Consider the following 25,526-nt stretch of genomic DNA (forward strand, 5'->3'; position numbering starts at 1 on the left):
CTATTATCACTAGCTCCATGACTATTATTCTTGGAATTTTGCTTGACAACTAAGTTTTTCCATATTTATAGATTTTGCACTATGGACTGGGGTATCCTACCAGATTATAAAGCAAATAAAACAATCATTTTTTTTTTTTACTGTTTTGTGCATGTTATATAAATCTCCTTTCCCTCCAGCCATTTTTTAAAAAGTAGGATGATGTCCTGATAAATGATGATTTTGCAAATTTAATGAAGTATAACCTCTTAATGGCAAAGTCAATGAAGCTATGCATGCCTGTATGTAAAATTTAAACAAATTTTCTTTGGCTGATCCTCCTATAAGAAGAACCAGATTTCACTAGAGAATACAGTACACAAGAACAGAAAGAAAACATTCACTTGTGCCGAAACCGGTTTGGCTCAGTGGATAGAGCGTCGGCCTGCGGACTGAAGGGTCCCAGGTTCGATTCCGGTCAAGGGCATGTACCTGGGTTGCGGGCACATCCCCAGTGGGGGGTGTGCAGGAGGCAGCTGATCGATGCTTCTCGCTCATTGATGTTTCTAGCTCTCTACCTCTCTCCCTTCCTCTCTGTAAAAAATCAATAAAATATATTAAAAAAATTGTGATTATAAAAAAAAAAAAAGAAAACATTCACTTGTAATATGAATAAATAAAACTTTCCAGAGATAAATTTTTTCAACAGTGATGAAGTGATTAAGCATAAATCAATTAATTATCTTATTTTTCCTTAAAATTAAATTGACCTAGTATTTGTCCTCTAAATTATAGGTATTTATATAACTGATAAAGTGAGCTTTAACCACAAGAGGGAGCCAGCATCATTCTAATCCACAACCAAGGGAAAATTAGTACTAAGGGAAAGCCAATTAATTTGAGCAGCTATAAAATACGTAAGATGAAAAGATATTTTATGCCATTTATGCTAAAAAGACTATTAAAATTATTTTTTCTATTGCAAAAAAAGGCTTGCATTTTCAATTCCATTATAAAAAAATTTTTAAAGCAATACCTTAAGATAACTGTTAACAAGAGTTCAGTTAGCAGTTTTCTCTGAGAGAAGTACTACATCCTAAGGGATTTTCTCTTTGAATTAAACTTGATAAAATGCAATACTAGAAGATACAAGATGGTTTCTCTCAATGAAAACAATGTATTACTACCAAATAGACTAGCCAGGACTATTTTAGAACCAATGAAGAGTCTGCAATATAGTACCAAAATGCAAATTCAGTTTCCATGGATCCTAAGATCACAGAATCAAAGGCTGAGCATGTTACTAACTCCTGTTTGTAACCTGAATTACACTGTAAATAGTGCAACAATCCCAGACCAATAGTTCATTAGGTTGTATTCTATTTTGTAAGGTTCTATTCTATTTTGTAAGAAAAAATATTTTGTAAAATTCTTCAGTACACCTGTTTAACTAATTTAGAAACTATCACAGCCCTGGCCAGTGTGACTCAGTTGGAGCATTGTCCCATGTACCGAAAGGTCGAGGATTTGATTTGGAGTCAGGGCACAAACCCAGATTGCAGTTGGGGCACGTACAGGAGCCAACCAATAGGTATTTTTGCCTCTCCCTCTCTCCTCCTCTCTCTAGAATCAATGAAAAGCATATCCACTTAGTGGAAATCATTATTTAAAGTAAATTTGGTAAAGATAAAAAAGGCAGTTTAAATAGTAGGCAGAATTCAAATGGCTGGAAAGTAATGGAACAAAATAATTTCCAATGACAAATCAAATAAAACTCTAATCTATATATAAAAAAGGCTAATATGCTGTGTCCTTCCAACCATCCAACCAGTCGCTATGATGTGCACTGACCACCAGGGGGCAGACGCTCAACACAGGAGCTGCTGTGACGCACACTGGCCATTAACAAAGAAACGGCACCATGGACATGGCCTCGACAAAGCAACACTCGGTTTCCCCCAAGTGGGGCACAGGCCCCGCCAGCACCCCAGAGTAACACCCTACCAAATCGCAGCCGATGCTGCCGAGACCCCCATGGCGCAAAATTCGGCCCACAACCCAGCCCAGACAGGAAATGGTGGCTGTGTGCGCCAGGTAATGACCTCACGTAGCAACGCCTGGCTTCCTCTTCCTAGAGACTAGCCTCCTTGCAGTTTCTTCAGCCCAGGTACACAACTTGCTTTATAGCCAGGAGCAAACATTTTACACTTTAACCAAATGTCTGTGAAGCCTTTTCCCATGCCTCATCTCATTTGATCCTCACTGAAGTCCTGAAGTAGGTAGATAGGAGACTCGGTAGAATCCTATTTTCTTTTTGTTAGCCAGAAAAACCAAGATTTAGAAAGCTCAGAAACTTGACCCGACTGAAAAGAAGAAATGGTGGACCTTGAAAATGATGTCAGGTTTTCTCACTGCGCAGAATATAGTCAAACACTGCTGCCGTTAAATATTTTACCCTTTGTGCTCCCTGTGTTATCTACAATAATCTGCATTGTGTTGATATTTACTGCTTGTTGCTGACAATTACCTGAAAGAGAAGTTGGGGTGCTTCATTGGGCTGGAAAAAGTTTAGCTAAATCAGAAAGCAGGTCTAATTAAGCAAGTTTATTCTATATATTTAAAAGGCTAAGTTGACTCGTGCATGCTCAATACATATAAAGCTCTCGCTGGTGCCAATCACACGCATGTGTTCTGATCTGTCATTGTCGATCATGAATTTGGTTGACACTTCTATTATAGAGAAAGGGCGAAGAGTCATATTAAAATATTTCTTCTAATTAATTTCCTTTCAATGTTCATGAATCCATGTACTGGGCCACTAGTATAATCATAGGTACCAAAGAACTGGATACTTCTATTACTAATTGATAACTTTTTTCTTTTTTTAATCCTTGCTCAAGGACATGATTTTATTGATTTTATTTTATTATTATTTTTTACAATATATTTTTATTGATTTCAGAGAGGAAGGGAGAGGGAGAGTTAGAAACATCAATGATGAGAGAGAATCATTGATTGGCTGCCTCCTGCACACCCCACATGGGATCCAGCCCATAACCCAGGCATGTGCCCTGACCAGGAACTAAATCATGACTTTCTGGTTCACAGGTAGTCACGCAACCATTGAGCAACGCCAGCTGGGCTATTTTTATTGATTTTAGAGAGAGATAAGGAATAGAGAGAGGGAAACATTGATGTGAGAGAGAGACATCGATCGGTTGCCTCCTGCACGTGCCCCGAATGGGGATGGAACCTGCAACGTAGGTATGTTCCCTCACTGGAAATTGAATCTGCAGTCTTTTGGTATATGGGATGATGCTCTAACAAACTGAGCTACACAGCCAGGGCAATAGATATTTTTTTAATTACAAGTCATCTGATAGCTCAAACTTTGATCCTCATCTCAATTTTTGTGTAATGTTAAACTTGGCTATCTGATCTTCATATCAATAAAACAAGAGGACTCAATACCTATCATCACTTTTAGTTTAAAAAAAAGTATAATCATTCATTCAAGTTAGCCCAGTTGAAATAGCAATGGTTTTTCTAAGTATACCATTGTCATTGGTATGACTTTGCTCTGAGTTATAACCAACACCAAATATTGGTGAGAGAAGGGAAATTATTAACAGAAAAAAGGTAAAAATTAAACTTTAAATATTTAAATATAAAATATGTCTAAGTATTTTTTTTTGAAGTCTCATCTACTTTAAAGAAATAACTTCATCTTCCAGTGTGTCCACTGTGGAATCATACATTTCACTGCATCTGAGATTGTGCTCCAGCCTTACCCAATACCATATGTCTACAGCCAATCTGTCCTGACTTAAACAGCAGATCCTTCAATAAAGCCTGAACCCTCGCCCCACAAATTATAATTTCACACTAACCGCAGGAGATATAAAGTTAGTCACTTTCTACCTTATGTTCTGGTTATTTTCATGTCTTACCTATAAATTTCTAAGCTCTTGGACTCATCTTCATATCCTCCTTTCCCAATCCATGCAAACAATACAACAATTACTTTAGCACTTTTGAATCTTCCAATTATTGCACACTTTTGTGGATTACTCTGTATAAGTCACACAATGAAATTTTTCTTCTAGTAAACAAAAGAATTCAACTAACTTGCTAACTCTTGTAGCTGCAGAGATGTTAGGACAGGTACTACGTTTGTGATCTAATTCACCGCAAATGAAGCAGCCGTCTCTAGGGCCCTCGCAAGAATGACCGGGAAGAGCACAGTGATTGCAAATGCTACAGTGGATCCAGGCTGTAAAATAAAAATTGAGTTTTAGAAGAGGTTCATTTAAGGTAATTTTTCATTTGATTAACCTTTATGATAGGGAAGCATGAATAATGTTTACTTCAATTACTGTCACAGGTTTGCATAGCTGGTTATAATTTCACTAAAGAGCCCAAAGTTAAGAGGCCGGAATCCCTTGTAAATCAGCTAACTTCTGTCTGAGACATAGCAACGAATTTAGTCCTTCTCTAGTGAGCCATGTGATCTTAGGGCCACTGACACACGGGGGCTGGCTGCGTGACACAAAGCCCTATTAAAACAAGCCAAATCCAATGGCACACAGAAAGAGGTTAGTAGTTATGGCTTTCTATGAAGTAGAGAACATACACTTTGGTAATTATAAAAATTAAAAAGCAAGTAAATTAATACAGGTCTCTATAGTGATTTTTTCTTTTATAAATGCAGTTACATACAAATCCTATCTAGAAGAAGAAAAATTCAACTGTTTTCACAGGATTTCAAACACTAAGTCTAAATACTTACAAGGCTTTACACACTTTTTGCAGAGAAAGCAATGGTTCCATTTCCTGCCATCCTACAAAAACAAATTTAAAATTATATTTAATTTGTCATTAAAAATCAAGTCCCACAATTAAAAATTAAAATGTCTTATTAAAATCTGTGTAAATTATTAATTCCTATTTCTCACTTTCCTAAGCTTCAAAATTACATACTTTGATTTTAACATATGCATATCTCCACTCTACTCAATGTCTCGTTGATGTGCCCCAATTTCCTTAACTCTACAACTGGGGGATTTCTCTAAATGATCTTTAAAGTCCACTCCAGATCAAGCAACCCCATCTGCATAAGGAAGGACGCAATGAAAATTTCAAGAGAATTAATGATTCATAATTTTTATGTGTTGAACTGGCATAATCCTTAATAAAATTCATATCTGAGAACTATATCATTTAGAAAGATAGGGATGATAGATTACTATTTGGGTGATTTTAAAACTGAAATAAAACATACCTAGAAAAGTGCATTAGACACAAATGTCCAATTTAATGATAATATAAAGTAACCACTTATGAACCCAACAGGTCAGGAAACAGAACGCCATCAGCCTCCTGGACACTTCCCCACGTGCCCCTTGCCAGCCCAGCTTCCTCCTTCCCCAGAGTAGTGACACCTCGTCTGGCTTTTGTAATGGTCACTTCCTTGCTTTTGTTTATTTACCACCATGTGTGCGTCTCTATAATAAAGTTTTATTTTCCACATTTTGCACTTTTACGCTCTGGGTATCATTTTTTTAGCTGAAGAATACAGATTACTTCTAAAAGAATTGAAAATATATGCCATCAGGTATGTTAACAAAATTAAAAACTAATATAACCAGTAATAAAATTATAAAGTTATGAAAAATGTACTTTCTCTTAGTTATAAATATATATCCTCTTTCCTTTGAAGACTAGTATGTGCTTATCGGCCAAACTAAACTTCATATGTTCTTTCTGAGTGGACTTATCTATAATAATAAAAGCGTAATACGTTAATTAGACCAAACGACCTTCTGGACGAAGCCTGTGTTGCGAGGGAAGCCCGGGTCCCAGGTGCCTGCCAGTGGCCAGAGGGAAGCCCGGGTCCCGGGTGCCAGAGGGAAGCTGGTGCCGGCAGTCGGGGGAAGGAAGGCCTACTCTTGCACTAATTTCATGCATCAGGCCTCTAGTTTAAAATAACAGAGCAACTCAAGGGTGATTCCTAAAAAATAAAGAGGAAGTCTGTCCCATGGAGTCCTTCCTCCAGGACATGTTATTAATTATAACTTCACCAGAACAGTGATGGGATCTAATACTTCAATGCCATATTTGAAACAACGTAATTCTGTATGCTTAACAAAATTCAGTGCCTTAACCAGTAATAATTTTAGTAGCCATATAGTACCATATAAACTTCAAATAATTATTATGATGACAAAGTCAACTGTGTGACATGCTGTGAAGTTGGCTCCACTCCTGGTGACCCCATGAATGAGGGATGTCTACAATCTCCTGTCCTCAACAGCCCTGCTCATCTCCTAAGGACTCATGCCTATGGCTTACTTTAACTTTAAGGAAACCTTTGGAGCAGCGGTCACCAACTGGTGATCCGTGGACCACTGGTGGTCCGTGAGGTTGGAAAGGCTGGCGACCGCTGCCTTATGGAGTCCATCTCATAGCTGATCTTCCTCTTTTCCTGATGCCTCATTTTCCCAGCATTATTGTTTTCCCACAGGACCCTGCCTTCTCAGGATGTGCCTGAGGTAAGGCAGCTTCAGTTCTGTCATTTGTGCCTCCAGCAATGTTTCAGGCTTACTCTGCTCCAGGACTCTCTTATTTGTCTAAGTATTTTTTTAAAGCCTGTTGTATTTTATAATTAGAAATAAAATGCTGTATTCGTGTATAATTAATAAATGATATTAACACAAATTACATTAACAAAATAACAAACAAATGTAATGAAAACTATTAAATAAAACTAATAAAGGTGAATAAATGTATTCTAAAAAAACTTATACCTTGGATGTGCACGAATTACAGTGCTCACAGTGTTGATTCTCTAGAGAAACATATCGTTGACACAGAGGGCAAAACCTACAGAGGAAAGAAAGACTTAGTTGCATATACTTATTGAGATTCACAGAGTAGATAAAAGTTTGCAAGGCATTCATTACAAAAACTGGGTGTAATCCAAATTTAATTGAATACAAAATTATGGGCCACAGTTAAAAGTAACAGAACCACATGAGTCAATATTAAAAGCATTTTAATGTTAGATATATGGAACTGATACTCAGTGACATGAACTTCAAGGTCCCACTATGATCTTACCTATACCCTTCTTCCACAGGAAGAATTATTTTGTTGGGTGGAATATTGGTGAAAATACGCACAGGAGACTGTTTCCGACCTGTCTTTCCATGTTTATAAAGTGCATGATTATCATAATCTACCTAGAAAGTTTAAAAAAATGGAAAAAGAAAATTTACTCAAATGAGTCAATATTCCTTAAGATTCTTTAACCAATAAATGAACAAGCTGATGCCAAGATACAGGTTAAACTAAATTATTAATAAGAAATTCTTAAAAGCAAGAGCTTACTTACTAATGAGCAGCTTCAGGAAGGCCTCTATGGCAGTGAAATTTCATTATAACAACAGTAAAATTTGCTATGACAAATTCACACTGCCTAACATTGAGAACAACTCTGATCCTTAATCCAATACAACAGACTTTACAAGAAAGGCTATTATGTAATGAAGAATTTAGATTTTGTAAGAAGTACAAATTGGTAATCACAAAATAGTCATGGGGACATAAAGTACAGCATAGGGAATCTATAATAATAAAAGCATAATATGCTAATTAGACCGGACATCCTTCCGGACAACCTTCCAGACGAAGCTAGGGCTGCAAGGGAAGCGGTGCCAGCAGCTGGGGGAAGGAAGGCCTACTCTTGCATGAATTTTGTGCATCAGGCCTCTAGTATAGTCAATAATCCCGTATAATAAAAGCCTACTATGCTAAGTGTCCAGTCATCCAGTCGGCCATTCAACCAATCAAAGTGTAATATGCTAATGATATGCTAAGACCGCTCAACCGCTCGCTATGATGAGCACTGACATCAGGGGGCAGTCAATCGGTTGACCAGTCGCTATGAAGTGCACTGACCACCAGGGGACAGACACTCCGACTGGCAGGTTAGTTTTGGGTCCAGCTGATCGAGACTGAGCGAGATGGGCTGGACATGCCCTGAAGCCCTCCTGTGGTCCCTCCCCGGCCCCAACTGTGCACCAGTGGAGTCCCTCGGCCTGGCCTGCACCCTCTCACAATCCAGACTAAGGAACCCCCCTCCCCGCCATGAGTGCATGAATTTCGTGCACCAGGCTCTAGTACTGTAATTACTATGTATAGTGTCAGGTTGGTATGGGAAATATTGGCGGGGGGGGGGGGCTACCAACCAGGAGTTAGAGGTGCACTGACCACCAGGGGGCAGTGCAGAACATGGCGGGCGTCAGTGTCGCAGCACTGACAGCAAGTGGCAGTGGAGGTGCTGACAGCCCCAATCGGCCCCCAGACGAGAGTGAGACTGTAGCAAGATGGTGGAGCAGGTGCGTGGGTGGCACCAGGCCAAGGTGGGTGCGAGCAGGGGCCCCGATTGCCCCACCTGTCACCCCACAGATCGGCCCTGATTGCCAGCCAGGCCTAGGGACCCTACCCATGCATGAATTTCATGCACTGGGCCTCTAATATAAAATAACATTGAATAACTGTAATTAAAAAACAATTTTTAAAAAATAATTTCAACCCTAACCGGTTCGGCTCAGAGGATAGAGCATCAGCCTGCGGACTCATGGGTTCCAGGTTTGATTCCGGTCAAGGGCATGAACCTTGATTGCGGGCACATCCCCAGTAGGGAGTGTGCAGGAGGCAGCTGATCGATGTTTCTCTCTCATTGATGTTTCTAACTCTCTATCCCTCTCCCTTCCTCTCTGTAAAAAAAACCAATAAAATATATTTTAAAAATAATAATAATTTCATTTTTTGGCATTAAAAAAATTTTACCTTTGAAGTGATGTGCCACCGGGCCACTTAGTCCATCTTTTTTTAGATCAGTAATTTTCAGGGTGGTGTCTGGATGGGCAACATTACCGGGATCTTGTTAGGAATGCAAATTCTTGCCTCACCTACGATCTAGTAAAACCCACAATCTGTATTTTTAACAAGCCCTTCTGCACACTAAAGTTTGAGAACCAGTGCTTTAGAGTATCCACAAGATACCATTAGATTTTTATGCGGTAAACTAGAGGCCTGGTGCACAAAAATTTGTGCACTCGGGGGGGTTCCTCAGCCCGGCCTAGGCCCTCTTGCAATCTGGAACCCTTCAGGGGATGTCCACCTGCTGGCTTAGGCCCGCTCCCTGGGGGATCAGGCCCAAGCTGGCAGTCAGACATCCCTCTGGCAGTCCGGCAGCCCTCGGGGGATGTTCACTTACCAGCAGGGAGCAGACCTAAGCTGCAGTCGGACATCCTTATGCTGCTGAGGAGGCGGGAGAGGCTCTCGCCACCACCACTGTGCTGGCAGCCGTCAGCCTGGCTTGTGGCTGAGCAGAGTTCCCCCTGTGGGAGTGCACTGACCACCAGGGGACAGATCCTACACTGAGCATCTGCCCCCTGGTGGTCAGTGTGTGTCATAGTGACTAGTCATTCCCAGTGGTTCTGCTGTTAGGTTCAGTTTGCATATTACCCTTTTATTATATAGGATAGAGGCATAGTGCATGGGTGGGGGCCAGCTGGTTTGCCCTGAAGGGTGTCCCGGATCAGGGTGGGCGTCTCACTAGGGTGCCTGGCCAGCCTGGGTGAGGGGCTAATGGGTGTTTTCAGGCTGGTCACACCCCCTTCAGGGTGGGGGTCCCCCCTGTGGTGCCTGGCCAGTCTGGGTGAGGGGCTGAGGGCCATTTTCAGGCTCCCCAAGCCCCCTGGCGACGGAAGCTCCCAGCCTCTCCTTTTTTTTCTTTTTTTTTATTCTGGGATTTATTTACCTTCTATAATTGAAACTTTGTAGCCTTGAGTGGAGCTCAGAGCCAGCCAGGGCATGCGGGAAGCTTGGGTTCCTCCATCACTGGAGCAATCAAGACTCCTGCTTGCTCCAGCTCTGTGGCTGCTGGCTGCCATCCTGGTTGGGTTAATTTGCATATAGTCACTTTGATTGGCTGGTGGGCATGGCCTAAGGCATGGTGAAGGTACAATTTGCATGTTTGTCTTTTATTAGTGTAGATATGGTAGATCACAACTTTCAAATAAGTTGTAATGAATTGTTTAGATTCTAAACAAGAATACACTTACAAATTTACAACCACCCTGGCCAGGTAATTCAGCTAACTGGAGCATTATCCCATACACCAAAAGGTTGAGGGTTTGATTCCCTGTCAGGGCACATACCCAGATTGCAGGTTTCATCCCTGGTCGGGCACATACAGGAGGCAACGGATCACTGTGTCTCACATCAATATTTCTCTCTCTCTCCCCGTTTCTCTCTCTCTAAAAATCAATCCTGGAGTGAGGATTAAAAAAATATATAAATAAAAATTTTCTTAAGTATTTACCACAAACTGGCTTGCAATCTAACTATTTAATAAGCAAATCGCAAAACTGTAAGGAACTGATGACAATGGAAAGAGAAACCTTTAAAAGTAGAGTCCTAAGCTTTCTCAGTGGCCCTGCCAATGCCTACGGGACTTACAGGTGGACAAATTTAGGAAGACTGATTAACAAGCTTCAGCAGTGAGGAAGAATAAGTACAGGATGAGGAGGCCCAGCTAAACAAGGGGCAGTATGGAAACAGCCCTGGGGGTTCTGTTAGCTGTCAGTATGATAAGTCCACAGCCCGGCATAACTGGGCAAAAGCTGGAACCAAGCTCAACTGCAAGGATAAGTTAGATCACATCTGAAGCCCCACATTCAGTCACTACATTTTAAGAGAGACATTAGTAAAACCTGCTCATTTCCAATGAAAGTAATGGAAATGAATAGGATTTAGAGTTTAATATATTGGGGGTGTTTGTTCAGAAAAGAGAAGACTGGGAAGATCTGATAGCTACTTTATAACTGAAGGGGTGTCATGTGGAATAGAAATTAGGCTTATCCCTTATTGCTTCTGAGAACAGAAGCAGGACTACTAGTAAGAAGTTAATGGGGAGCATATTTTATCTCAATATGAGAAAATTTTCTAACAATTAGAGCTATTCAATAAATTGAGTTGCCTTACTTGTAAGACTGTAGGACTTTGCTCACTGAACGCATTCAAGTGAGGATAGATGAGTACTTGTCATGAATTTAGTGGAGAGGATTATTAAGCTGGGAAGTTAGCCTCCATTACATCTGTTTCTTTCCAATTTTAAAAGTCTATGAATATATGTTACCTATTAGAGTCTAAGATATTAAAGTAGATTTTACTTCTAAATCACCTTAAAATAGTAACTTCAGTTTTCTTTTTAAATTATTTAAATTCATAATTTTCCCCATTGCACTCCTCTTTGTACTCAATAAATATATGGCACCTTATTAAATTCAACAAAGATATTTTGAACGTCAAAAGAAAAACAATTCTTCCCAAGAGAATCTTACGAAGATTTCTAGCAAATGGAATATTCCAGGCAATATAATAGATAACAGATGGGAGAAAAGGAAAAAAAAGAACAATTTCTTTATAGTTACCCAAGGAGTAGGAGAATATATGTGTCAGGAAGGTGGTTGATTGCTTGATTTTGCATAACCTAATTGAGATTATTATTATTTTTAAATGCGGGTTTGTTGTGCTAATTAACTATAAACATATGGTATGTAAAATGCATGCTGCTAGGATAAATTAATGTACCTCTAACATACATCCATATTTCATAGCTTCATCCACACAAATAAACCTCCTATGGAAGCGCTGTAAAGCAAACACAATTTTGCAAATTGCATTTCACTAGTGGTAGAGCTGATACACCATTTTCCCATCATTATCCCTGACATTTCACTCACAATGATGATGAGAGGCACTTTCAAATAGAAAATTTCTCCCATGGAACTGATTAATGTGATGAAGTACTGTATAGAAATGAGGGAAAGCACAAAATCTCTGCACTTCCTAACTTTTAATTTTATCTCTACACAAATTTCTTCTGTAATGTGAGGCTGAAACTAGTTATAGGGAAACCAAAGCATTCAAGTCCACCAACATTTATTTTGAACCTACTATGCTCCACGCATCATACTGGGTAACAAAGATGAAATAAAACAGAGAACTTGTATGTTCATAACTCCCTAAGGACTATGTTCTGTTTAATTCAGGAAAATTGAAAGGGTCCCAAGTGAACTAACTCTTCAGCTCTATCACCCAACTTCAACCACAGCAATAGATCTTTTACTCATATTCTCCATATCCCAAGTAACCTCATTTAAAATGACTATATAAAGCATGGGGCAAAAATAGGTTTATAATTGCCTGTATGTTAAATAATACAATCCTATATAATACAAGGCTAATATGCAAATCAACCAAACAGCAGAAGGACCAGTAGCTGTGACGCGCACTGACCACCAGGGGGGCAGATGCTCAATGCAGGAGCTGTTCCCTTGCGGTCAGTGCGCTCCTCAGGGGGAGCACCGCTCAGCCAGAAGCCAGGCTCACAGCTGGTGAGCACAGCGGCAGAGGCGGGAGTCTCTCCAGCCTCCACAGCAGCGCTAAGGACCCCAAGGGCTCCTGGACTGTGTGAGGACGCAGGCCAGGCTGAGGGCCCCCCCACCCCTCCACACACACACACACTGCACAAATGTTTTGCACCTGGCCTCTAGTAATTAATAAATAATAATACAAGAATAAACTGTTTCAACAGCATACTCACAACTGTAAACCTACTTCTGCTCACCCTGTGTATATAAATTATCCCCTTGCCACTCCAAACCCATTACATGTTTTATTGTATATCAAGTCTTAAGAATTTCAGTTGCTATGTTTTAATTTACAATCATACCTCAAAAATTCCTATCAAAATATCTTCATTTCTAAACATGAAACTAGACTTAAAAACACAGTTTTCTATACGGGATGATTTTTTAAAAGACAGCTTAAAAGAAAAAAAAGCAAAGAGTTCTACTTTTATCAATCCAGACAAATGTCGCATATTAAGTAGAAATAAGAGACCATGATTCCCCGACACAGTGGGGGTTTGTGTGGGAGGCAACCAATCCATGTGTCTCACATCAATGTTTCTCTCTCTCCCCGTCCTCCCTCCCTTCCACTCTCTAAAAAATCAATGGAAAAAAACTCAAGTGAGGATTAAAAAAAAAAAATAGCAAGGATTGGAGGGAGGGTGGGAGGAGGATGGCAGAGGGACAAGAGGTCAGCCAGGTAACAGGATCGACTGAGGAGCCTGCTGTGTGCTAGGCAACTACTGTCCAGGTGGAAGGTAAGTGAGAGGACCTAGTTCAGATATGGTAAATACAAGCCCTGAATGCCATCAGGGCCTGATCCTGACCCTGACCCTAGGAACAGACGTCACTCATCAGCCACACTGCTCTCTGCCAGAAAGTCACTACTAATTAATTCATCAGGATTAGCAATAAAAGTGAAACTTATCTGCCCGCCCCTTTCTGGCTCAATCATTTTATTTTATTTTATTGTATTTTCTTTATTGTATTTTATTTATTTTTTATTTATTTTTATTTTATTTATTTATTATTTTATTTTATTTTATTTATTATTTTATTTTATTTTATTTTATTATTTTATTTCATAGGTAAGGAAACAGAGACCTGGAAAGATAAAGTGACTTCTCCCAAGACTAAACAGCCTCTATAAGGCAGTGCTAGAACTCAAACTTCTGACTAAATCAGGATTTCTTTTCATTATCACATCCTTCCTCTCTAATCTACCCTTAATAAAGCACTCCGTTTCCTAGGTCTTTGATAACTATTTTATTCTGCACTCATCAAGTGCCTTCTCATAAAAGAGTCTACATAATTTATATTTTATGAAGATGTGCAGCATCTCTGCTTTCCTCTCACCTGATAAGTATCTTAGAAAAAGATGTAGTGATTTGGGGGGTTTTACTGCATTGTGGTTTGAGGGTTTATAATCATCTCTGGCAACATCAGGAAGAAGGCCTAATCAAGGTCTCGGGGAAAAAGTCTGGGAAGGAGGAGAGGAGACTTCCAAATTTGTAATTGATAAAGGAGGCTAACACAAACGAAAAAGAATTACCACAAAATGAGGTTGAAGTAATGAAAGGAAGAAAAGAAAGTAAAAGGCCCAGAAAGGATGATGATGATGATGATAAGTCCAGATACATTTTCAAAAACAAAGGCAGAGAGGAAACCAAGATGGCAGCATAGGTTAACGCCGGAGATTGCTGCCTCGAACAACCACTTCAAAAATAAAACTAAAAGACGGAACGGACATCATCCAGAACCACAGGAAGGCTGGCTGAGTGGAAATTCTACAACTAGGAGGAAAGAGAATATCATACCCAGACTCAGAGGAGGCGCGGTGCAGAAGTGAAATACTAAGGTGCAGAGTGCGCGTGGAGCGGGCTGGCGGCAGAGGGCGCGGTTGTTGTTGTCAATCGGGAGGGAGTTTCAGACTCTGAGCTCAAGATCCGGGTGAGTCTCTAGGGACCCAGACTCAAACAGGAGAAGCGGGACTGTCTGGCTGCGGTCGGAACTCGAAGGCAGCTTTCTCGCTGAGGTTTGCAGCGGTTGCTGGGACTCTGTGAGGCAAAGCCCCTAGGGACGGAACTGAGAGCAGCCATAACTGCTCTCTCCGCCGCCCTGTGGATCCCCGGGTACCCGACCCGCCCAAGCCCTGCGCAGAGCCATTTGCCGGATAGCCTCAGGCAAACGCTAGATTAGCACCGCCCTAGAGATCCAGCACAGAAGCTCTCCCACTGCAGACACAGCTGACTCTCATAGCCAGTTAGCCTGGAGGTCAAATCACCCCTGGTATTGCCGACAACAATCAAGGCTTAACTACAACAAGACTGCACACGAAGACCACTAGGGGGTGCACCAAGAACAGATTAAAAAATGCGGAGACGCCGAAACCGGTTTGGCTCAGTGGATAGAGCGTCGGCCTGCGGACTGAAGAGTCCCAGGCTCGGTTCCGGTCAAGGGCATGTTCCTGGGTTGGGGGCACTTCCCCGGTGGGAGGTGTGCAGGAGGCAGCTGGTCAATGTTTCTCTCCCATCGATGTTTCTAACTCTCTCTCTCCCTTCCTCTCTGTGAAAAATCAATAAAATATATTTAAAAAACAAAAAAAGAATATTACACAGACACCCAACAGCAGACCAGAGGAGCGCAAGAATCAAGTCAAAGATTCTAAATGCGAAGAAGCAAACAACACCCAACTGGAAAGCAAAATGAAAAAAGAATCCGAAAATACGAAGATAGTGTAAGGAGCCTCTGGGACAGCTTCAAGCGTACCAACATCAGAATTATAGGGGTGCCAGAAGATGAGAGAGAGCAAGATATTGAAAACCTATTTGAAGAAATAATGACAGAAAACTTCCCCCACCTGGTGAAAGAAATAGACTTATAGGTCCAGGAAGCGCAGAGAACCCCAAACAAAAGGAATCCAAAGAGGACCACACCAAGACACATCCGAATTAAAATGCCAAGAGCAAAAGACAAAGAGAGAATCTTAAAAGCAGCAAGAGAAAGAAAATCAGTTACCTACAAGGGAATACCCATACGACTGTCAGCTGATTTCTCAACAGAAACTTTGCAGGCCAGAAGGGAATGGGAAGAAATATTCAAAGTGATGAATACCAAGAACCTACAACCAAGATTACTTTATCCAGCTAAGCTATCATTCCGATCTGAAGGTCAGATAAAGAGCTTCACAGATAAGGAAAAGCTAAACCAGTATTATATGAAATGCTGAAAGGTATCCTTTAAGAAGAGGAAGAAGAAGAAAAAGGTAAAGATACAAATTATGAACAACAAACATGCATCTATCAAGTGAATCTAAGAATCAAGTGAGTAAATAATCTGGTGATCATAATAGAATCAGGGACATAGAAAGGGAATGGACTGACTATTGTTGGGGGGGAAAGGGGTGTGGGAGATGCGGGAAGAGACTGGACAAAAATCGTGCACCTATGGATGAGGACAGTGGGTGGGGAGTGAGGGCGGAGGGTGGGGCGGGAACTGGGAGGAGGGGAGGTATGGGGGCGGGAAAGAGGAACAAATGTAATAATCTGAACAATAAAGCTTTAATTAAAAAAAAAAACAAAGGCAGAAAAATCATGAAAGGGGAGGTATAACAAAAAAGGTTAAATCCACCAGGACAGAGATTTTCTTTTTTCTTTCTTTCTTTTTTTTTAAATCCTCACACAAGAATATTTTTCCATTGATTTTTAAAGAGAGTGGAAGAGAGAGGGAGAGACAGAGAGCAATATCAATGTGAGAGAGAAACAAAGAATGGTCACCAGGGAGGAGCCTGCAACCGAGGTTCGTGCCCTTGACCAGAGTCGAACCTGGGACCCTTCAGTCTGCAGGCCGATGCTCTATCCACTGAGTCAAAATGGCTAGGCCAGGACAGAGATTTTCAACCACTGTACCACAAGAATTTTTATAACATGCAATACCTGACTATTTAGTAAGGGGCACTGATGTCTTTTCCTTTAGATTATCAATCTGCACTAGGAGATATGGTGAAATCAGTTTCTCCAACTGTGAGCATGTCTGGGGCAGTAGTCTTATTTTAGTAGACATTATAAAAAATATTTGGTTTTATAAATACTATTCTAAATTTTCTTTTAAAAAGTTGGCTTTCTCTTTATTGAAAAGACTGCTTTTCACCCTGTTCAATACACGACCTAATTAGAACCTATTTCACTAATACAATCTTACCTAATAATAGACAAACATGTAAATTGACTGTCCTTCCGATATGCTCACCAGCCAAGCAGGAGTATGCAAATTAACCCAACAAATATGGCGGTTAATTTGCATATGTAGGTGTGAAGCAGCAGAACGAAGACAGAAGGCTCCGGCCGGAGGAGCGAAGGCCTAGGTCCCGGATGCCAGAGAAAACCGGTGCCGGCAGCAGGGGAAGTGAAGGCCTATTGCACGAATTTATTCGTGCAACGGGCCTCTGGTGCCATGGTCAGCAAACTGCAGCTCGCGAGCCATGTGCAGCTCTTTGGCCCCTTGAGTGTGGCTTTTCCACAAAATACCATGTGCAGGCGCGCGTACAGTGCGATTGAAACTTCGTGGCCCATGCACAGATGTCGGTTTTTGGCCTGGGCAAGTCTATTTTGAAGAAGTACTGTTGATATTTGGCTCTGTTGACTAATGAGTTTGCCGACCACTGCTCTAGTGAATTACATAATTATATCCAATATATTTCTCAAAACTAAACTCCAATATTTCCAAAAGATCTTTCCTAGTTACACAGGCTGTCTAAACAATGATAATGGGTTACTGTACATTAACTTTTCTCATCACTTTATTCGGGATCTGCCTTTACCCCCTCATCATTTCAAACTCTTGTCCACAATAGATGGAAGAGTTTTCTGAGAAACCTGTATTTTGCAATTTTAATGTCTCAGAGACTGTACAAAAGAGGACCTGAAGAGAGTTTTACCCCCACCTTGGGACTATCTGGATGATGACAATATATTGCTGGCTACGACAATGACAGTGATGGTTATGACAATGCTTATAGCAATAACCTTTACTCTACATTTGCTTTGTTTTAGGGCCTAGGCCAGTAGTTCTCAACTTTCCTAATGCCGCGACCCTTTAATACAGTTCCTCATGTTGTGGAACTGTATTAATTGAACATAATTAAAGCATAGTGATTAATCACAAAAACAATATGTAATTATATATGTGTTTTCCAATGGTCTTAGGCAACCCTGTAAAGGGTCGTTCAACCCCCAAAGGGGTCATGACCCACAGGCTGAGAACCACTGGCCTAGGCTAAGCCTTTTTGATGTCTGATCTCATATAATTCATAAGACCTTATGAGACAGATAGAGTATCACTATCCTTATTTATCAGGTAAGATTAGCATCATCAGAGAGTTAGATAACATGCACCTTGCTAGCGACTGGCAGAACCAGGATTAAACTCAGTTCCTTTTCGAATCCAGAGTTTATGCTAACTTTTTAATTCACTTTTTATTCAGCATGTAGGGCACCTACTATGTGCAAGCATTGTACTGGATAATGATTCACTGTGGAAGGGAGCAGGTGTTCCTGGAAATGGGAACTAGTTTATTTAGTTAACATCTTCAGGATACGTCAGCTATCTCTGCATTGTAAATGTCAATATTAGAAGCATCCCACAGACAAGAAACAGAAAACTGGGTGCCCTAAAAAGGAAAGAAAACCACCTCTGGGGAGAATTGTGATATGGATTTTGTCTGTAGCAGAGCTCAAAAAGTCAAGGTTAAAAAGGCTTGTGTTATACACTTTTGGAAAAGAACCAGTTAATATGGTCCAATAGTCATCAAAATGTCTATTAAATTTAATAATGTAATTTTTAGAATTCCATTTTAGTTTTGGAATTCTAAGGAAGTTATGTAAAATATGGGAGAAAATTATATGAATAAAAGATGTTAATGGCAGGGTTATTTATAGCACCTTAAAAGTGGAAGCAACCTGTAAGTCCTAAAAGAGGAGAATGATAACACAGCCTGTCAATGAAATAATTTCAAGTTATTAAAAACATAAAAATTATGTAGCTGCATTTTAAAATGTACATTTATATAAGACAGTGAAGAAAACAAATTCAAATTCATCTGTTATGATTACAAATATGTAAACTGCTTTTTAAAGAGACTGGAAGTGAATACTTCAAAATTATATTTGCTATTTGGGGTGAAATCACAGGTAGGATCTGTCCCCTCGTTTTTAGTAACACTACTCCTTTCAGAACTTCTACATAATTTTTGTAATGGTATGTCTTCAAGACTAGAAAGATTAGAACCTATACTAGTTTGGAATAACTAGTGAAGACATTTACAATTATAGGATGAAAAGCCTTAATTAGAGGATAGTCAATTGCTCAGAAAACTCAAATGAAAAAATATTATAGCCTAGCCAGTGTGTCTCAGTGGTTGAGCATTGACCCATGAACCAGGAGGTCATGGTTCGATTCCCGGTCAGGTCACATGCCTGGGTTGCGGGCTTGATCCCCCAATAGGAGGCAGTTGATCAATGATTCTCTCTCATCATTGACGTCTCTATTTCTCTCTCCCTCTCCCTTCCTCTCTGAAACCAATAAAAATTAAATAAATTAAAAAAGAAAAGGATTGTTACAAAAGAGGAAGCAATGCCCACTAGGTGACCACACATACTAGTGGTAACAATGGGTTCACTTCAGAACTCAAGGACATGAACACAGGAAAATGGACATTAAAGCAGAAGACCAGGTTGAGGGGAGGGTGGAGCTACGGAGGCCTCTGGCGTCTATTCTCACCTAAGACAGGTTCCCAGGGCCTTGGGCAGAGATGTGGAGGTCTAATCAAGTCCTCCTTGAATCAACACATTCACTCACAAACAGACCTCAGCATCTCTGCTCTCTGATGCCCCACGACCTCAGACATACCTCTCCCCTTAGACATCCTGACATCCTCACAGTTGCACAATAAAGTGTTCATGGCAGACTACAGACCAGAAGAAGCTACTTACTTCTCTATAACCTCGAACCAGAAAAAAGCCACTGCATTATGATGATCATGAGGTGCTATGAAATCTTCCGGTAATGGTAAAAGATTAAAACCTAGCTGTACTTCTGAACCACCTGGGAAGCTTAGTAAAATGTCTTGTTTGTTTGTTGTTGTTTTGTGTGTGTGGGGGGGGCGGCGAGGGGGGGGGTGGTTCCACCCTCTGATACTGCTTTAGTAGGTTTATTTTGCTACCTAAAAATCCCTATTTTAAATAAGCACCCTAGGGACAACAGACATTGAGATACCACTGGATTTGTTTTTCACAAAAGTTACAGTATTTTCATTTACTAAAACCAATGGATAGTCTTATCAGGATATTTATTTAAGCTGAATATACACTCTCCAACCATGCCAGAAGACAGAATAGTTACTATACCTGGTAGTCCAGCATGTGGAAGCTTGGAAAAAACTGACAAATTCGGGATTCAAAAAAATAGGGAAAAATCCAGAAAATGGGTAGTTCTTTGTGATTGTTATCTAATGGATCAGAAAAAAAGGAGAAAGAAAATAAGAAACTGATATTAAAGAAAAAAATATAACATCTATAACTGGAAAGCTTCTGGTATCAGAAGAAACTACAACTTTCAATACATTTAAATCACACAAAAGGAAGGAATGTCTACCAGAGCACCATGTACAGTCAGACCTCTCACAAAGACAATGGAAACGTTCTCCTCTATCTAAACACAGCTACACATATGAAGTAATCCTAACATGCATATCACAATAGTACATGTAAAGGTAGAGATGTTACCAAAAAAGTGGAATATAAAATTAATTTTTATGAGAGGCAGGAATACAGCTGTTATATATAGGCTGAACACAATGCTAGGAACTTTTGATATGTTGTCTATGTATAATAACCTCTAGAGTTAGATATTAATAATCCCATTTTATGGAAGAAGAAAATGAAGCCACAAGATTTAAGTCATTGGTTCAAGTCCACGGAGCTGGTAAGTGGCAGAATTGGAATTCAAGCCCACAAAGCTCTTTATTGCTTCCCCAATAATACGGACTTTATACACTCCGATAAGTGACTTAGGAACTGAAAATAAATGGAATACTTAACACTATGAGTCATATTTTAGATTTCGTTTGCATTCTGTCCCCCAAAGTACACTATTTATGTAGCACAATTGACTGAGAAACTTGATCACAAACTCCTAACGCTTTTACAATTTATCAACTTGTAAGCTGGAAACTAAAAAATTATTGTACAAACTAATTAGATCATTGGATGAAATACTTGGAAGTCCTAAACCACCTGAAACTGAATAATAACCCTCATCCATTCCTCCACCGCTAGGACCAGGTATCTGTGTCACTGATAACCACTGTCTGGCTCCTGGGTGTCTGACTTTCCCCCCAAATCCAGGCATGACTTAGCACTCTGGGCCAGAGGTCGGTGCTATCTTCTAGTCCTGGGCGAGACTTTAGGAGCAGGGAATGGAAGGAGCATGAGGGCAGAGCTATGTGGCTGACAATGGTCACTGCTCTATTTCTACCACCTGGTTCATGGCCCTTCAGTAAATACAGTGGTGGGTAAAAGTAGTTGTGGGTACACAAAACACAGTTTATTTTTGTAGTACTACTTATTTATTTTAGCATTATTTTCCATATAAACAACTATAAACCTACTTTTGCCCATACCTGTATTTACTGAAGAAAAAAAAAAAAAGACAATTTACTGCTGTTCTTCATGTCCCTTTATGCCCATAAGAACAAAATTATCTACAAGCCATTTTAAAAACACATGATCAGGATAATACAAAGTGTATCATGATGATAAAATATGCCACATTAACAAATAAGCCTGCTTTTAAAAAAGACCAGAAACAAAGGCATATATATTTTAGTGCTCTGATTCACCAAGATCTGATTTGACAGAAAGTAAATGCTCAGATACATGTTTATTTTGAAGTAAGTAATAAATTACACACCTTGACTTTGACCTTTCTTCCACATAGCAATTAGCTTCTTGAATGTAACAGCCAGAGGTTCAACCAAGCCACCAAAAGGAGGGTCTGTCACCATAATGACTCCTTCACCTTTATCTTCCTGTAAAAATGTTCTGCATACTTCAAGGGCAGCCTGGAAAAATACACATTCATTTCTAAATTAGGGAGGCACTTCGTCCTATTTGGAGGAGAATGCACTAGGCTCGGTCTCACTCTTGGTACTGAAATTTCACCCATCTGCCACCGCAGAGTCCCTCACCGGCATCCTCAAGCCTCCCTCATTCAGCCCCTGTGTGATTTTATCTTTGGGTTTCTTGATAAGGAAGTTTTTAAAATTGCAAATTCAAATACCATCACTATCAGAGGACTACACATTTCAAATGGTTAAATTAAAAACCTAAATTTAGTAACTTAAAAGAGAGAAACTCATTACCCATGAAAAACTATCTAAAACTCGAAATTCAATTCAATAAACAGAAGCAGGGACTCTGCCAAACACTGGGAACATAAAGACAAGGCACATTTCTTTCCTATCTGGTCTGTCCACCACATGTGTTCAGTTTAATAAGAGCTACAATTACCAGTTAAATACAAAGGGTTTTGAGAACATGCACGGTAAGTAAATAAACGAAGGGTCACAAATAACAACTCGTATCCAGGCCATGAGACCATGCTAGTAACAGATTTTCCCAACAAACTGATTCAAGTGCTTTTAGTAATTGCAAACTTAACATAACTACTATCTAAAATATGTATCTTTTGTTGTTGTTGTTGTTTTGGGAGATGTTAATGAGAGATACATCTATAATAATAACTCCAGTCAACTGACTTTGTAATAGTTTTCAAGTACATACTCATCTATAAAAGCAAATCAACACTTAACGATATCCTGAGTGGCACATGATTTTAAAGTTTAGTGGTAAGTTAAACTTTAATAAACCTATATGTCCTTTAAAATATACACTGTCCTACTACTAAATCCCAACTGATGAGAGGAAAAAGCACCGTATCCTAATCCCTTTCCCTAGGAGAGTCACTATTAACCTCCTACTGGCAGTCCTACAGCAAAGGACAGCGTGTCAAGAAGGTTAATCATTTTTCAAGCGTTGCCTGGTACTTTCTTAACCTGCCGACATGAACAGGACCTAAAGTACAGATGATGTTATTGAAAAATCTTCAAATTCCTTAGTTAAAAGCAGAAAAAAAGAAAATAAACAAATAAACTAGGCGTAAACTCTTAACCAAATTTTAAAAACATTAAGCATAAACTTCCAGGTAAGAATCTAGGCTATAATGTCCTGTCAAGAGTTGCTGAGGGTCCTAATGTTGACACCTATGGAAACAGATGCTGGCTTATACCACCAATGTTGACAGTATCCTCTTTTCTTCATCTCAATTATCACTAAAAACTGGCACTTCATATTTTTATTACCCTAGCTGGTCTGGCTCAGTGGATAGAGCGTCGGCCTGGACACTGAAGGGTCCCGGGTTCGATTCCAGTCAAGGGCACATGCCCGGGTTGTGGGATCAATCCCCAGTAAGGAACATGCAGGAGGCAGCCGATCAATGATTGTCTCTCATCATTGATGTTTCTCTCTCTTCTTCTCTAAAATCAATAAAAATATATCTAAAAAATAAATATTTCAAAAAATGTATATTTTTATTGATTTCAGAGAGGAAGGGAGAGGGAGAGAGAGATAAATAGCTGAAAAATAGATATCCCAATGCCCAACTGATTCTGAAAGAAGGCGTGCGTCACTGGCTATCCTTACTAAATCAGGAGACTCATTTTCAATCCCAACTAACAATTCAGAATCTGTTTTCATTTTCTAAATGCTTGTTTTTTCAGTCTTGCTTGGTTTTCATTCTATCATTAGCTATTATCTTAAAGCACAATAAATACTTTAGCATGGTTCACTATCTTTAAAAAGTCACACACACACACACACACACACAGATATGCTTCAGGAGATCTTGATAATTCCAATCAAAACCTCCTGGGAGGTGTGACTACTGGTTGGTTTTGATTTTTATTTTGTAATAAGACTGACAAAGAGCTCAAAGTAGGAGTGGAAGTATCAGCTCTGCTGTGTTGTTTATTCACAGTGACGTTATTAACATCATATAAAGAAGCTTCCTTTAAGCCACTATCTTTTTATTAAGACTATTTTTTTTGGAGTAGTTTTAGGTTCACAGCAAAATTGAGAAGAAGACACAGAGATATCCCACATGACCCTGGTCCTACACATACACAGCCTCCCCATTAACATTGCCCACCAGAGGGGTACATTTATTAGAATTAATGAACCTATGTTGACACATCTTTATTAGACACTAGTTTTTAAGGAGTAATCTAATAAAACCATAAATCTCCTGAACTGGGGCATGAAATTTACCAGGGAGACAGATACCAAACAACTAACCACACAACTATAATAATAAAATCGTAACATGCTAATTAGACCAGGCATCCTTCCGGATATCCTTCCTTCTGGACAAAGCCCAGACAGAGGCGGCAGAGGCCCCCGGCCCAGGTGGCAGCGGGGTCAAGGCACTTTCACGAATTTCATGCATTGGGCCTCTGGTTTAATTATAGTATCCTAACTCCACAAAGGAGAACTTGACCTTGTCTGGGGCTCAGGGGAGCTGGAGAAAATGACTTGGAACAGAGCTCTGAAGAATGAGGTAAAGTTAACGAGGCAAATAGAGAGGAGAAGGCAGAGGGCATGGCAGGGCAAAAGGCCCTGTGGTGGGAAGGCCTGTTCCAGATGAGAGTTCGAGATGAACACAAAGAGCAAAGCAGGAGCAGGGAGAGGAGGGGCGAAAGAGTGGCAGTGCTCAGACCACACAAAACCATGTGAGCCTTGGTAAGAAAGTGGATCTTTACCCAAAAAGTAGTGAAGAGTCATGAAAGAGAAATAATGTGATCACTTCCAGATGCTCAATATCTTCTCAGTTAATGAATAAAATATCTCTATGAGTAAATGGTGGAACAGCCACAATTTGATGTTAAGGGACTTTAGAAAAATAACACAGGAGATACTCTTGAATTTATTCTTCACAAGAGAAGAAAGAGAATGTTAACAATTCTTACCTCTCCATCAAAGAAGTGATGGTTAAACATGTTATAATGGCAAAAGCTATCTTCCATATAAAACTGCGAATACCTGTAAAATAATTTGCTTATTACTGGAGTTACTTGTCCAGTCATAGTTATACAATAAATAAATATAAACTACATTTTAAAACTGTGAAATCACACCTTTAATAAAGTCAATTTCATCATGCTTCGTCTTCTTAAATAAGGAATGCTTTCCCAGCCCTACTGGATTTGGCTCAGTGGATAGAGCATTGGCCTGCGGACCGAAGGGTCCCAGGTTCAATTCTGGTCAAGGGCACATACCTTGGTTGCGGGATCCTCTCTGGCCCAGCCCCGGTCCTGGCTCATGCAGGAGGCAACCAATCTATGTGTTTCTCTCACATTGATATTTCTGTCTTTCCCTCTCCCCCTCTCTCTAAAAATCAATGAGAAAATATTCTCAGGTGAGGACTAAAAAATAAAAAAACAAAATTTTTTTTAAAAAATTAGTGGGTTGTTTGTTTTTATTTTGTTTTTGTTGTTTTTTTTTTAAATATATTTTATTGATTTTCCACAGAGAAGAAGGGAGAGGGATAGCATGGGGATTGAGCCAGCAATCCGGCATGTGTCCTTGAATGGAATCGAACCCAGTACCCTCAGTCCGCAGGCCGACTCTCTATCTACTGAGCCAAACCAGCTAGGGCAAAATTTGTGTTTAAGAAAAAAATAAAAAGCTTTCCCCAAATCTTAGTTGGTAACAGTGAATGATGAATTGCCGGGAGCCGGTCCATCCTTGCTGCTTGACACAGTCGCTGCAGGGAAGAAACATCTGCACAGCATATGTTTCAAGGGACCTGGCGTATATGACATACTATTCTTAATGTTTGCTCACCTTCTTGGTATGTGTTTTAACCAAGGTCACCTCTCTGAGAAAGGTTGTTTCCCCAGGCAGGGATTTTTCCCTGAAGTTAGGGAGGGAATAAAACCCCTTAACTACG

The 25,526-nt window shown here is 39.9% G+C and overlaps 1 protein-coding gene across 1 annotated transcript in view; it reads right to left on the minus strand.

The window, feature by feature from the left end:
* Window positions 1-3,748: 3,748 nt before the first annotated feature.
* The window catches only part of ZCCHC4 (zinc finger, CCHC domain containing 4), a 39,681-nt gene continuing 17,903 nt past the window's right edge, over window positions 3,749-25,526 (minus strand). Inside the window, exons 5-11 of the mRNA XM_015568681.1 lie at window positions 24,544-24,616; window positions 21,432-21,582; window positions 19,868-19,968; window positions 7,099-7,220; window positions 6,786-6,861; window positions 4,769-4,820; window positions 3,749-4,252 (exon numbers count right to left, since the gene is read on the minus strand). Coding sequence (XP_015424167.1) covers window positions 4,047-4,252; window positions 4,769-4,820; window positions 6,786-6,861; window positions 7,099-7,220; window positions 19,868-19,968; window positions 21,432-21,582; window positions 24,544-24,616 — 781 coding nt within the window. The 3' untranslated portion in view covers window positions 3,749-4,046. The remainder of the gene's footprint in view (window positions 4,253-4,768; window positions 4,821-6,785; window positions 6,862-7,098; window positions 7,221-19,867; window positions 19,969-21,431; window positions 21,583-24,543; window positions 24,617-25,526) is intronic.

This window comes from Myotis davidii, unplaced genomic scaffold, assembly GCF_000327345.1.
Source record: "Myotis davidii unplaced genomic scaffold, ASM32734v1 scaffold743, whole genome shotgun sequence".
In the NCBI taxonomy this organism is placed as follows: Eukaryota; Metazoa; Chordata; class Mammalia; order Chiroptera; family Vespertilionidae; genus Myotis; species Myotis davidii.